Genomic DNA, 14,849 nt, shown 5'->3' on the forward strand with positions numbered 1-14,849 from the left:
TTGAAAACAGGTTGGGAGAGAGAGAGAGAGAGAGAGAGAGAGAGAGAGAGAGAGAGAGAGAGAGAGAGAGAGAGAGAGAAACCATCAGGTTACAGCTGAAGGAATGGTTGTGAGCACAGGATATAATATTCATGTATCGCCAGTCCTCTGGCCAACGCCACCACAAACACCAGTTTAATAGCCATTACTCTGCACTGTGACACCATCATCTACCCAAATCCTCCACCACAACCCCCACCACCACAAGTCAGCGTAGATAGGTACTCAATCAAGGTAGGTACTCCTCCACGCAGATACTTCTCCAGGAAGACACTTCTCCAGGTAGGAGCTCCCCCAGGTAGGAACCTCCCCCAGGTAGGTACTCTATCCAGGTAAGTACTTCGCCAGGTAGGTACTCCCCCAGGTAGAAATGGGGAAATCAAGACAAGATACAAGACAAACTCAAATTGCTCAACGGAGCCGACGTCTACTGTGAAAAACCTGGGAGTGACAATGTCATTAAATTAACACGTTCAAGGAGTACAACAATATCATTATCAAAACTGTAAGAAAATTTATAGGTTGGAAAACTAGAACTTTCAAAAGAAGAGGTGCCAAGCCAATGATAACTTCAGGTCAGTCGTTCTCTCTAGACTTTAGTATTACTGTACATTAGCGGCCTTCTTGAAGACAGACGAACTGTTGAGCTGAAGATGCAGATAGTTCACCGCTCACTCACTGGCTCACTTCACCGCTCACTCACTGGCTCACTTCACCGCTCACTCACTGGCTCACTTCACCGCTCACTCACTGGCTCACTTCTTCGCTCACTCACTGGCTCACTTCTTCCCTCATTCACTGGCTCACTTCTTCGCTCACTCACTGGCTCACTTCTTCCCTCACTCACTGGCTCACTTCTTCCCTCACTCACTGGCTCACTTCACCGCTCACTCACTGGCTCACTTCACCGCTCACTCACTGGCTCACTTCACCGCTCACTCACTGGCTCACTTCACCGCTCACTCACTGGCTCACTTCACCGCTCACTCACTGGCTCACTTCACCGCTCACTCACTGGCTCACTTCTTCCCTCATTCACTGGCTCACTTCTTCGCTCACTCACTGGCTCACTTCTTCCCTCACTCACTGGCTCACTTCTTCCCTCACTCACTGGCTCACTTCTTCCCTCACTCACTGGCTCACTTCTTCCCTCACTCACTGGCTCACTTCACCGCTCACTCACTGGCTCACTTCACCGCTCACTCACTGGCTCACTTCTTCCCTCATTCACTGGCTCACTTCTTCGCTCACTCACTGGCTCACTTCTTCCCTCACTCACTGGCTCACTTCTTCCCTCACTCACTGGCTCACTTCACCGCTCACTCCTTCCCTCACTCACTGGCTCACTTCTTCCCTCACTCACTGGCTCACTTCTTCCCTCACTCACTGGCTCACTTCTTCCCTCACTCACTGGCTCACTTCTTCCCTCACTCACTGGCTCACTTCTTCCCTCACTCACTGGCTCACTTCTTCCCTCACTCACTGGCTCACTTCTTCCCTCACTCACTGGCTCACTTCTTCCCTCACTCACTGGCTCACTTCTTCCCTCACTCACTGGCTCACTTCTTCCCTCACTCACTGGCTCACTTCTTCCCACTCACTCACTGGCTCACTTCTTCCCTCACTCACTGGCTCACTTCTTCCCTCACTCACTGGCTCACCTCACTCACTGGCTCACTTCTTCCCTCACTCACTGGCTCACTTCTTCCCTCACTCACTGGCTCACTTCTTCCCTCAATCACTGGCTCACTTCTTCCCTCACTCACTGGCTCACTTCTTCCCTCACTCACTGGCTCACTTCTTCCCTCACTCACTGGCTCATTTCTTCCCTCACTCACTGGCTCACTTCTTCCCTCACTCACTGGCTCACTTCTTCCCTCACTCACTGGCTCACTTCTTCCCTCACTCACTGGCTCACTTCTTCCCTCACTCACACAGTAACACCAACACTACCACCATCCACTACAATACAAACATCATTCACCTCCACTAACTTTCACACAAAAAAACACTTGCCTCGCCCAGGCTTTACTACACTGAAACTCACCTTAAACACCACACACCCACCTTTACACAAGCACTTCCACTCTAAGCTTAAAAAAAAACAAAATAAAACTCGCTAATATAGGAGTTCCTGTCTTCCCTCACATCTACCCTCACATAAAGAAGTTCCTGCCTCCCTTCACCTCTACCCCTTTTCCTCCTATATCCCCTCACTTGAACCTCTTCATCTCAGTGCCCCATCCCTATATATCATATCTCCTATCACTCTCCCTTCCTCTCTCTTTACACAGGGTTTTACAAGGTTAAGGTTCCTATATTTACAAGCTAAGAGCTGTTGAAGATTGAGACACTTATGCAGCATATGGGAATCTTTATTTAGGAAACGTTTCGCCACACAGTGGCTTCATCAGTCCAATACAAAGAGGAAGGCGTAAGGAGAGGAGTAGTATGAGGTAATCAGTCCCTCAGCCTGGAGTCGATGTGTTCAGTCCATCAGTCTTGTAGAATGGACTAATGGACTGAACACATCGACTCCAGGCTGAGGGACTGATTACCTCATACTCCTCCTCTCCTTACGCCTTCCTCTTTGTATTGGACTGATGAAGCCACTGTGTGGCGAAACGTTTCCTGAATAAAGATTCCCATATGCTGCATAAGTGTCTCAATCTTCAACTTGTCGGTTTTTCAAACCATTCATCACTAAGAGCTGTTACCTACATCAGCTCTCACTCTCACTCTCAACAAAGCACCACAGTAGAGGACCCAGCAGAGACGTATCTGACTCGTCGCTTTGAAAAATTGTCTATGCAAATTCATGGCTCAAGTTTTTGTTTAATTTTAATTTTGCCGGAGAGAGGATTAGCGTGTTTGGTGGACACACTGGTGGTGTGGTTGTGAGGGCTGGAATGTGGTTGTGAGGGCTGGGTGTGGTTGTGAGGGCTGGGGTGTGGTTGTGAGGGCTGGGGTGTGGCTGTGAGGGCTGGGGTGTGGTTGTGAGGGCAGGAGTGTGGTTGTGAGAGCTGGGGTGTGGTTGTGAGGGCAGGAGTGTGGTTGTGAGGGCTGGGGTGTGGTTGTGAGGGCTGGGGTGTGGTTGTGAGGGCTGGGGTGTGGTTGTGAGGGCAGGGGTGTGGTTGTGAGGGCTGGGGTGTGGTTGTGAGGGCTGGGGTGTGGTTGTGAGGGCTGGGGTGTGGTTGTGAGGGCAGGGGTGTGGTTGTGAGGGCAGGAGTGTGGTTGTGAGGGCAGGAGTGTGGTTGTGAGGGCAGGAGTGTGGTTTTGAAGGCAGGGGTGTGGTTGTGAGGGCTGGGGTGTGGTTGTGAGGGCAGGAGTGTGGTTGTGAGGGCAGGAGTGTGGTTGTGAGGGCAGGTGTGTGGTTGTGAAGGCAGGGGTGTGGTTGTGAGGGCTGGGGTGTGGTTGTGAGGGCTGGGGTGTGGTTGTGAGGGCAGGGGTGTGGTTGTGAGGGCAGGAGTGTGGTTGTGAGGGCAGGAGTGTGGTTGTGAGGGCAGGAATGTGGTTTTGAAGGCAGGGGTGTGGTTGTGAGGGCTGGGGTGTGGTTGTGAGGGCAGGAGTGTGGTTGTGAGGGCAGGAGTGTGGTTGTGAGGGCAGGTGTGTGGTTGTGAAGGCAGGGGTGTGGTTGTGAGGGCTGGGGTGTGGTTGTGAGGGCAGGAGTGTGGTTGTGAGGGCAGGAGTGTGGTTGTGAGGGAAGGAGTGTGGTTGTGAGGGCAGGAGTGTGGTTGTGAGGGCTGGGGGGTGGTTGTGAGGGCTGGGGTGTGGTTGTGAGGGCTGGGGTGTGGTTGTGAAGGCTGGGGTGTGGTTGTGAGGGCTGGGGTGTAGTTGTGAAGGCAGGGGTGTGGTTGTGAGGGCTGGGGTGTGGTTGTGGGGGCAGGGGTGTGGTTGTGAGGGCTGGGGTGTGGTTGTGAGGGCAGGGGTGTGGTTGTGAGGGCTGGGGTGTGGTTGTGAGGGCAGGAGTGTTGTTGTGAGGGCAGGAGTGTGGTTGTGAGGGCAGGAGTGTGGTTGTGAGGGCTGGGGTGTGGTTGTGAGGGCAGGAGTGTGGTTGTGAGGGCAGGAGTGTGGTTTTGAGGGCTGGGGTGTGGTTGTGAGGGCTGGGGTGTGGTTGTGAAGGCTGGGGTGTGGTTGTGAGGGCTGGGGTGTGGTTGTGAAGGCTGGGGTGTGGTTGTGAGGGCTGGGGTGTGGTTGTGAGAGCTGGGGTGTGGTTGTGAGGGCTGGGGTGTGATGAAAGCAGGGGTGTGGTTGTGAGGGCAGGAGTGTGGTTGTGAGGGCTGGGGTGTGGTTGTGAAGGCAGGGGTGTGGTTGTGAGGGCTGGGGTGTGGTTGTGAGGGCTGGGGTGTGGTTGTGAGGGCAGGGGTGTGGTTGTGAGGGCTGGGGTGTGGTTGTGAGGGCAGGGGTGTGGTTGTGAGGGCAGGGGTGTGGTTGTGAGGGCAGGGGTGTGGTTGTGAGGGCAGGGGTGTGGTTGTGAGGGCTGGGGTATGGTTGTGAGGGCTGGGGTGTAGTTGTGAGGGCAGGGGTGTGGTTGTGAGGGCAGGGGTGTGGTTGTGAGGGCTGGGGTGTGGTTGTGAGGGCAGGGGTGTGGTTGTGAGGGCAGGGGTGTGGTTGTGAGGGCAGGGGTGTGGTTGTGAAGGCAGGGGTGTGGTTGTGAGGGCAGGGGTGTGGTTGTGAGGGCAGGGGTGTGGTTGTGAGGGTAGGGGTGTGGTTGTGAGGGCAGGGGTGTGGTTGTGAAGGCTGGGGTGTGGTTGTGAGGGTAGGGGTGTGGTTGTGAGGGCTAGGGTGTGGTTGTGAGGGCAGGGGTGTGGTTGTGAGGGCAGGGGTGTGGTTGTGAGGGCAGGGGTGTGGTTGTGAGGGCTGGGGTGTGGTTGTGAAGGCAGGGGTGTGGTTGTGAGGGCTGGGGTGTGGTTGTGAGGGCAGGGGTGTGGTTGTGAGGGCAGGGGTGTGGTTGTGAGGGCAGGGGTGTGGTTGTGAGTGCAGAGGTGTGGTTGTGAGTCCAGGGGTGTGGTTGTGAGTGCAGGGGTGTGGTTGTGAGGGCAGGGGTATGGTTGTGAAGGCAGGGGTATGGTTGTGAAGGCAGGGGTATGGTTGTGAAGGAAGGGGTGTGGTTGTGAAGGCAGGGGTATGGTTGTGAAGGCAGAGGTGTGGTTGTGAGGGCAGGTGTGTGGTTGTGAGGGCAGGTGTGTGGTTATGAAGGTATGGGTGTGGTTGTGAGGGCAGGGGTGTGGTTGTGATGGCAGGGGTTTGGTTGTGAAGGCAGGGGTGTGGTTGTGAAGGCAGGGGTGTGGTTGTGAAGGCAGGGGTGTGGTTGTGAAGGCAGGGGTGTGGTTGCGAGGGCTGGGGTGTGGTTGTGAAGGCAGGGGTGTGGTTGTGAAGGCAGGGGTGTGGTTGTGAAGGCAGGGGTGTGGTTGTGAAGGCAGGGGTGTGGTTGTGAAGGCAGGGGTGTGGTTGTGAAGGCAGGGGTGTGGTTGCGAGGGCTGGGGTGTGGTTGCGAGGGCTGGGGTGTGATTGTGAAGGCAGGGGTGTGGTTGTGAGGGCTGGGGTGTGGTTGTGAAGGCAGGGGTGTGGTTGTGAAGGCAGGGGTGTGGTTGCGAGGGCTGGGGTGTGGTTGCGAGGGCTGGGGTGTGGTTGCGAGGGCTGGGGTGTGATTGTGAAGGCAGGGGCGTGGTTGTGAGGGCTGGGGTGTGGTTGTGAGAGCAGGGGTGGTGTTGTGAGGGCAGGGGTGTGATTGTAGGTAATGCTGGTGTATGGTTTGAAGTGAGGGAAGAGGTATGGTTAGTGATGGCTCTGAGAAAGGTAATCTCACAAGACCAGACCCCTCTACCTTAATGATCCCGTAGCTCGATTGGTAGCCCACTCAGTTCATACAATGAGATCAGTGGTTCGATCCCCGGTATGGGTGGAAACATTAGGATGTGTTTCTTAAGACACCTGCTATCCCTGTTCACCAAGCAGTAAGTAGGTACCTGGGTGTTAGCCGACTGGCGTGGGTCACATCCTGGGGACAGAATTAAGCAGTAGGTACCTGGGTGTTAGCCGACTGGCGTGGGTCACATCCTCGGGACAGAATTAAGCAATAAGTAGGTACCTGGGTGTTAGCCGACTGGCGTGGGTCACATCCTGGGGACAGAATTAAGCAGTAGGTACCTGGGTGTTAGCCGACTGGCGTGGGTCACATCCTCGGGACAAAATTAAGCAATAAGTAGGTACCTGGGTGTTAGCCGACTGGCGTGGGTCACATCCTGGGGACAGAATTAAGCAGTAGGTACCTGGGTGTTAGCCGACTGGCGTGGGTCACATCCTCGGGACAGAATTAAGCAATAAGTAGGTACCTGGGTGTTAGCCGACTGGCGTGGGTCACATCCTGGGGACAGAATTAAGCAGTAGGTACCTGGGTGTTAGCCGACTGGCGTGGGTCACATCCTCGGGACAGAATTAAGCAATAAGTAGGTACCTGGGTGTTAGCCGACTGGCGTGGGTCACATCCTGGGGACAGAATTAAGCAGTAGGTACCTGGGTGTTAGCCGACTGGCGTGGGTCACATCCTCGGGACAGAATTAAGCAATAAGTAGGTACCTGGGTGTTAGCCGACTGGCGTGGGTCACATCCTGGGGACAGAATTAAGCAGTAGGTACCTGGGTGTTAGCCGACTGGCGTGGGTCACATCCTCGGGACAGAATTAAGCAATAAGTAGGTACCTGGGTGTTAGCCGACTGGCGTGGGTCACATCCTGGGGACAGAATTAAGCAGTAAGTAGGTACCTGGGTGTTAGCCGACTGGCATGGGTCACATCCTGGGGACAGAATTAAGCAGTAAGTAGGTACCTGGGTGTTAGCCGACTGGCGTGGGTCACATCCTGGGGACAGAATTAAGCAGTAAGTAGGTACCTGGGTGTTAGCCGACTGGCGTGGGTCACATCCTGGGGACAGAATTAAGCAGTAAGTAGGTACCTGGGTGTTAGCCGACTGGCATGGGTCACATCCTGGGGACAGAATTAAGCAGTAAGTAGGTACCTCGGTGTTAGCCGACTGGCGTGGGTCACATCCTGGGGACAGAATTAAGCAGTAAGTAGGTACCTGGGTGTTAGCCGACTGGCGTGGGTCACATCCTGGGGACAGAATTAAGCAGTAAGTAGGTACCTGGGTGTTAGCCGACTGGCATGGGTCACATCCTGGGGACAGAATTAACCTAAGTTGCGGGAAATGCTCTACATAACCAGAGGCTTTCTATATAGTAGTATGTCATTGATCTCAGCTATGGTCTGTACAAGTTGTATCATGTACTTGTACAAATAAATATTATATGGCAGTTAAATATCAGTGCTGAAGATGTGAGGTTAATCACAAGTACAAAATGTACAAATTCCTTCAATGAACATGGCTAATTAAGACCAATCTGTACCTCTGGAAGTTTCAAGCCAAACGAAAGATACATTCTTTAGTTATTGCTCAGATACCAATATCCCAAAATACATACAACAACAATTTAAGTTTTAAGTCGGTCAGCAGTTGCATTCTCGAGTTATCAACGTTGAAGTTTCACTCGATCGGATGAGATATTAACAAGTTATCACATAGAAACCAGTATTTATATTTTTCTTCAAAATTTCAATAAATATTGGCGAAATTGTCCCTTCCAAAGTCAAAAATAAATCCAACTCTTTCTTCAGGTACGACACACCAGCAACTTAAAAGTATGAAGCTGATCAGAAGCTGCATTCTCCAGTTACTACTCAGAAACATTTAATAAAACTGGTAAATTCAAACTTGCACGTGACCCAAAGTCAGTGTAAACCTGTGCCCTTCCCCCCCCCAGGAAAGGTGGTTTGAGGCCGACCGGTCACAACATTCCCCAGTTACTATACAGAATCCAACACTTTAAATTGGCAGACTTGTAACTAGACAGCTGAAATATAAAAGGCCTAAACTTTACATAAAATGGAACAGTCATTATATATTAAAAAGATTCACTGGAGGCGTACTCGGGTAATTTAACCAAAAATTAGTTTAAAAATCAAATTTGCAGATGTCAGTCTTCTACGCAAGATAAGCCTGGTCACAGACCGGGCCGCGGGGGCGTTGACCCCCGGAACTCTCTCCAGGTAAACTCCAGGTAAAAGTTTGAGGCCGATCAGATCAACCATTCTCGAGTTATAAACGAAAATTTTGAAGATGGAAAAAAAGTATCCCTTTGGGATACGCCTGAGGGGAGGGATACATTTATCACAAAGCATAACTGACCAGATGGAGCGGTAAACCCAAAGGGGGGTCATGCAGCACCTGGGGCGGAGGGGGAAGGGAATGGAAGGCATTCAGACTCGATTCAATGAACTAAAGCACAGGGTTCAATCCCTTGGATCAAGAGCCCCTCACCCCCAGACAGGAGGGGGGGGGGGCAAACAAAAGTCTGGGTGAGGAAGACTTTTATTGTCCACTGTAAGACTTTTATAGTGTACAATAAAAGACTTTTATAGTGTACAATAAAAGACTTTTATAGTGTACAATAAAAGACTTTTATAGTGTACAATAAAAGACTTTTATAGTGTACAATAAAAGACTTTTATAGTGTACAATAAAAGACTTTTATGGTGTACAATAAAAGACTTTTATAGTGTACAATAAAAGACTTTTATAGTGTACAATAAAAGACTTTTATGGTGTACAATAAAAGACTTTTATAGTGTACAATAAAAGACTTTTATAGTGTACAATAAAAGACTTTTATAGTGTACAATAAAAGACTTTTATGGTGTACAATAAAAGACTTTTATAGTGTACAATAAAAGACTTTTATGGTGTACAATAAAATACTTTTATGGTGTACAATAAAAGACTTTTATAGTGTACAATAAAAGACTTTTATGGTGTACAATAAAAGACTTTTATGGTGTACAATAAAAGACTTTTATGGTGTACAATAAAATACTTTTATGGTGTACAATAAAAGACTTTTATAGTGTACAATAAAAGACTTTACATAATCCACTATAAACGACTTGTACAGTCCACTGTTGCAGACTATTAAATCTAAAGCTGTATATAAACAATAGCTTACAGTAGTACACACTTACAGTGGCCATTTTCCTCCTTGGTCAGCTGTCAACATCTGAAAAAAAAAATAAAAGTCAATATTACTAAGACATCTTTTGTTTTTTTTCCGATATTGGAACAACATTAGGATAAATATGCTAAATTTCCTGGAAACTTTCCACATATACGAAAAAGTTCCCAAGTGCAGGAAAAAAACTTTCACGTGCAGGAAAAGCTTTCTACGTTCATTGGAACTTTGAACGTCCAGGAAGAAAACATTCCACGTGAAGCAGAGGAACTTAAGATTACTGAAATTAGTTAAAAGGAAGTTGCCAGCTTTCATTCTCAAAGCTTTATATACTCAAACTGGACTGAGACACGGGAAGAAACACAGAATCAACCCAGGGGAAAAAATCCGGGGTGCCATAGGTACTGTGCTAACGTGAGGGGTCCAAGACTTTTCAACATATCAAAAATATTAATGGAACTAATTGTAATAGTGATGTAATCGAAAAGATTACATCATTATTACAGTTTTATTACACCGACTCCAGGCTGAGGGACTGATTACCTTAAAGTCCTTCTGATCTTCAATATTCTTCTTCGTATAGGACTGATGAAGAAAGTGTGGCAAAACGTTTCCTCAGTAAAGACACCAAATATGAACATTAAAATGGTATAAAATACAGACAGGTTGTTAGGTAAGACACATATGCAACAGTTAGGTATCTTTATTCGAAACGTTTCGCCTACACAGTAGGCTTCTTCAGTCGAGTACAGAAAAGTTGATAGAAGCAGAAGATACTTGAAGACGATGTAATCAGTCCATCACCCTTGAAGTTTTGAGGTGGTCAGTCCTGTCACTTCTACTCCATATTGTTTCAGACTATGGAACAATACTCTTCTCCAGACTGAGGGACTGACCACCTCAAAACTTCAAGGGTGATGGACTGATTACATCGTCTTCAAGTCTCTTCTGCTTCTATCAACTTTTCTGTACTCGACTGAAGAAGCCTACTGTGTAGGCGAAACGTTTCGAAATAAAGATACCTGACTGTTGTATATGTGTCTTACCTAACAACAAAGATACCCAAGTGTCGCACGTGTCTAATTTATCAACTTGTTGGTTCTCTGAATAATTTGTCTACATTACTGGTCAATACTAGGCACGTCCTTACCATAACTACTCACTACCACCCACGAGTCTATTCAACCCTCTCCCAAGCTGCCCGAGAATTTGCTCCAATGCACCTTTTTAGGCTGCACAACCAGAGGTCTTAGAAATTGATCCATTGCAGCTGCAGCAATGACCAGCACTGTAGCTGCAGCAGTGACCAGCACTGTAGCTGCAGCAATGACCAGCACTGTAGCTGCAGCAGTGACCAGCACTGTAGCTGCAGTGACCAGCACTGTAGCTGCAGCAGTGACCAGCACTGTAGCTACAGCAGTGATCAGCACTATAGCTGCAGCAGTGACCAGCACTGTAGCTGCAGCAGTGACCAGCACTGTAGCTACAGCAGTGACCAGCACTGTAGCTGCAGCAGTGACCAGCACTATAGCTGCAGCAGTGACCAGCACTGTAGCTGCAGCAGTGACCAGCACTGTAGCTGCAGCAGTGACCAGCACTGTATCTGCAGCAGTGACTAGCACTGTAGCTGCAGCAGTGATCAGCACTGTAGCTCATATTTCCTGCTCTGTATTTAATAAATAAAGAGGATCTGGCATTTTTTTAAATAATGAATAAAAGTCACAATACCGTGACTGGAACACACAAATAACCCGCACATAAGAGAAAGAAACTTTTAACGACGTTTCGGTCCGACTTGGGCCATTAACGAACGTGACTAATTAATCTTCCAAGTCGTACCGAAACGTCGTCATACACTATGTGCGGGTTACTTGTGTATTTGTTTAAACAAATGTCAGGATAATCTGGTGGACGACGGAGCGCAGGAAACTCACGATAAACGATAATGAAGATTGAGATTATGACTTGATGGAGGATTTACCTTAGTTACTGCTTCAGTGTTGGTACTTATAGCCATAAATCAGATACAATGGTCGCTAAACTTCAGCAACTTTTCGGTGAATTTTAACCACTTCTGTATCCGACTGAAGAGGCCTACTGTGTAGGCGCAACGTTTGGGAAATACAGACAGCAATGGGTTGCACAAGTGTGGTATTTCTCACTCTTGAGAGGTGCTGGAGACGGATCATTGATCCACTCACTCTGTGCCTCTCACTCCTTGGCTTTACTTTCCCTTCATCCCTACTCTTCTTCCCTACAAGTCTCCTCCATCCCTCCTTCACTCCTTCCTTCATCCCTACTCTTCTTCCCTACAAGTCCCCTCCATCCCTCCTTCACTCCTTCCTTCATCCCTACTCTTCTTCCCTACAAGTCTCCTCCATCCCTCCTTCACTCCTTCCTTCATCCCTACTCTTCTTCCCTACAAGTCCCCTCCATCCCTCCTTCACTCCTTCCTTCATCCCTACTCTTCTTCCCAACAAGTCCCCTCCATCCCTACTTCACCTCATCTCTCTTACTAGTCCTTTGCTCCCCCAAATCTTATTCTCTCTCATATTATCTACTCCTCCTTACCCTGTTTATCTTCTCTACTTGTGTAGAAGTGTTCAAGAGGAAACTGGACAAGTATCTTCACTACGTGCCAGATCAACCAGGCTGTGGATATGTGGGGCAGCGGGCAACAAGCAGCAACAGCCTTGTTGACCAAGCTAGCACTAGACGAGCCTGGTCCATGGACAGGCTCTGGGAGTAGAAAAACTCTTGGAACTCATCAAAGGTATATCAAAGGTATTGTCCTCACCACCCCGCCTCCCTCATTTCTACTCTTCTGTAGTCCCTCCTCTTTCTCTCACCACGCCCATCTCTATTACTTCCTTCACATTAGAAATAATGGATTTAAGTTGGATAAATTTAGATTTAGAAAGGACATAGGTTAAGTAGTGGTTGTCGAACAGAGTTGTGGATGAGTGGAACAATCTTCCGAGTAGGGTGATAGAGGCTAGGACCATGAGTAGCTTTAAAAAGAGATTGGATAAATACACGAGTCGGAGGGGCTGGGTTTGATTAGTGTCGTGGGTACCTTTGGGTAAGTGGTGGTTTAGATAAGGACCTGCCTTGTATTGACCAGTAGGCCTTCTGCAGTGTTCCTCCATTTTTATGTTCTTAAGAGTAAGCAACAGAAGTCCAGCGGTTATACCACAACTTTATACATCATTAGTAAGGCCTCACCTAGATTACGCAGCTCAGTTCTGGTCTCCATATTACAGAATGGATATAAATTCGTCAGAAAACATTCAGCGACAAATAACAAAATTAATACAAAGCATCAGAAATTCTCTCTGCATAAGAAGTGGCTTTCTGTACAGTAGTATGTCACTGATGTCAGCTAGAACTGTTTCTGTACAGTAGTATGTCACTGATGTCAGCTAGAACTGTTTCTGTACAGTAGTATGTCACTGATGTCAGCTAGAACTGTTTCTGTACAGTAGTATGTCACTGATGTCAGCTAGAACTGTTTCTGTACAGTAGTATGTCACTGATGTCAGCTAGAACTGTTTCTGTACAGTAGTATGTCACTGATGTCAGCTAGAACTGTTTCTGTACAGTAGTATGTCACTGATGTCAGCTAGAACTGTTTCTGTACAGTAGTATGTCACTGATGTCAGCTAGAACTGTTTCTGTACAGTAGTATGTCACTGATGTCAGCTAGAACTGTTTCTGTACAGTAGTATGTCACTGATGTCAGCTAGAACTGTTTCTGTACAGTAGTATGTCACTGATGTCAGCTAGAACTGTTTCTGTACAGTAGTATGTCACTGATGTCAGCTAGAACTGTTTCTGTACAGTAGTATGTCACTGATGTCAGCTAGAACTGTTTCTGTACAGTAGTATGTCACTGATGTCAGCTAGAACTGTTTCTGTACAGTAGTATGTCACTGATGTCAGCTAGAACTGTTTCTGTACAGTAGTATGTCACTGATGTCAGCTAGAACTGTTTCTGTACAGTAGTATGTCACTGATGTCAGCTAGAACTGTTTCTGTACAGTAGTATGTCACTGATGTCAACTAGAACTGTTTCTGTACAGTAGTATGTCACTGATGTCAGCTAGAACTGTTTCTGTACAGTAGTATGTCACTGATGTCAACTAGAACTGTTTCTGTACAGTAGTATGTCACTGATGTCAGCTAGAACTGTTTCTGTACAGTAGTATGTCACTGATGTCAGCTAGAACTGTTTCTGTACAGTAGTATGTCACTGATGTCAGCTAGAACTGTTTCTGTACAGTAGTATGTCACTGATGTCAGCTAGAACTGTTTCTGTACAGTAGTATGTCACTGATGTCAGCTAGAACTGTTTCTGTACAGTAGTATGTCACTGATGTCAGCTAGAACTGTTTCTGTACAGTAGTATGTCACTGATGTCAGCTAGAACTGTTTCTGTACAGTAGTATGTCACTGATGTCAGCTAGAACTGTTTCTGTACAGTAGTATGTCACTGATGTCAGCTAGAACTGTTTCTGTACAGTAGTATGTCACTGATGTCAGCTAGAACTGTTTCTGTACAGTAGTATGTCACTGATGTCAACTAGAACTGTTTCTGTACAGTAGTATGTCACTGATGTCAGCTAGAACTGTTTCTGTACAGTAGTATGTCACTGATGTCAGCTAGAACTGTTTCTGTACAGTAGTATGTCACTGATGTCAACTAGAACTGTTTCTGTACAGTAGTATGTCACTGATGTCAGCTAGAACTGTTTCTGTACAGTAGTGTGTCACTGATGTCAGCTAGAACTGTTTCTGTACAGTAGTATGTCACTGATGTCAGCTAGAACTGTTTCTGTACAGTAGTATGTCACTGATGTCAGCTAGAACTGTTTCTGTACAGTAGTATGTCACTGATGTCAGCTAGAACTGTTTCTGTACAGTAGTATGTCACTGATGTCAGCTAAAACTGTTTCTGTACAGTAGTATGTCACTGATGTCAACTAGAACTGTTTCTGTACAGTAGTATGTCACTGATGTCGGCTAGAACTGTTTCTGTACAGTAGTATGTCACTGATGTCAGCTAGAACTGTTTCTGTACAGTAGTATGTCACTGATGTCAGCTAGAACTTTCTGTACAGTAGTATGTCACTGATGTCAGCTAGAACTGTTTCTGTACAGTAGTATGTCACTGATGTCAGCTAGAACTGTTTCTGTACAGTAGTATGTCACTGATGTCAGCTAGAACTGTTTCTGTACAGTAGTATGTCACTGATGTCAGCTAGAACTGTTTCTGTACAGTAGTATGTCACTGATGTCAGCTAAAACTGTTTCTGTACAGTAGTATGTCACTGATGTCAACTAGAACTGTTTCTGTACAGTAGTATGTCACTGATGTCGGCTAGAACTGTTTCTGTACAGTAGTATGTCACTGATGTCAGCTAGAACTGTTTCTGTACAGTAGTATGTCACTGATGTCAGCTAGAACTTTCTGTACAGTAGTATGTCACTGATGTCAGCTAGAACTGTTTCTGTACAGTAGTATGTCACTGATGTCAGCTAGAACTGTTTCTGTACAGTAGTATGTCACTGATGTCAGCTAGAACTTTCTGTACAGTAGTATGTCACTGATGTCAGCTAGAACTGTTTCTGTACAGTAGTATGTCACTGATGTCAGCTAGGACTGTTTCTGTACAGTAGTATGTCACTGATGTCAGCTAAAACTGTTTCTGTACAGTAGTATGTCACTGATGTCAACTAGAACTGTTTCT

General features: G+C 47.3%; 1 protein-coding gene across 1 annotated transcript in view; it reads right to left on the reverse strand.

Moving 5' to 3' along the window:
* Nucleotides 1-14,849, reverse strand: part of LOC128704139 (uncharacterized) — a 373,177-nt gene that overhangs the window by 177,178 nt on the left and 181,150 nt on the right. The window contains exon 4 of the mRNA XM_070099007.1: nucleotides 9,113-9,147. Coding sequence (XP_069955108.1) covers nucleotides 9,113-9,147 — 35 coding nt within the window. The remainder of the gene's footprint in view (nucleotides 1-9,112; nucleotides 9,148-14,849) is intronic.

Source organism: Cherax quadricarinatus, chromosome 66 (genome assembly GCF_038502225.1).
Source record: "Cherax quadricarinatus isolate ZL_2023a chromosome 66, ASM3850222v1, whole genome shotgun sequence".
Classification (NCBI taxonomy): Eukaryota; Metazoa; Arthropoda; class Malacostraca; order Decapoda; family Parastacidae; genus Cherax; species Cherax quadricarinatus.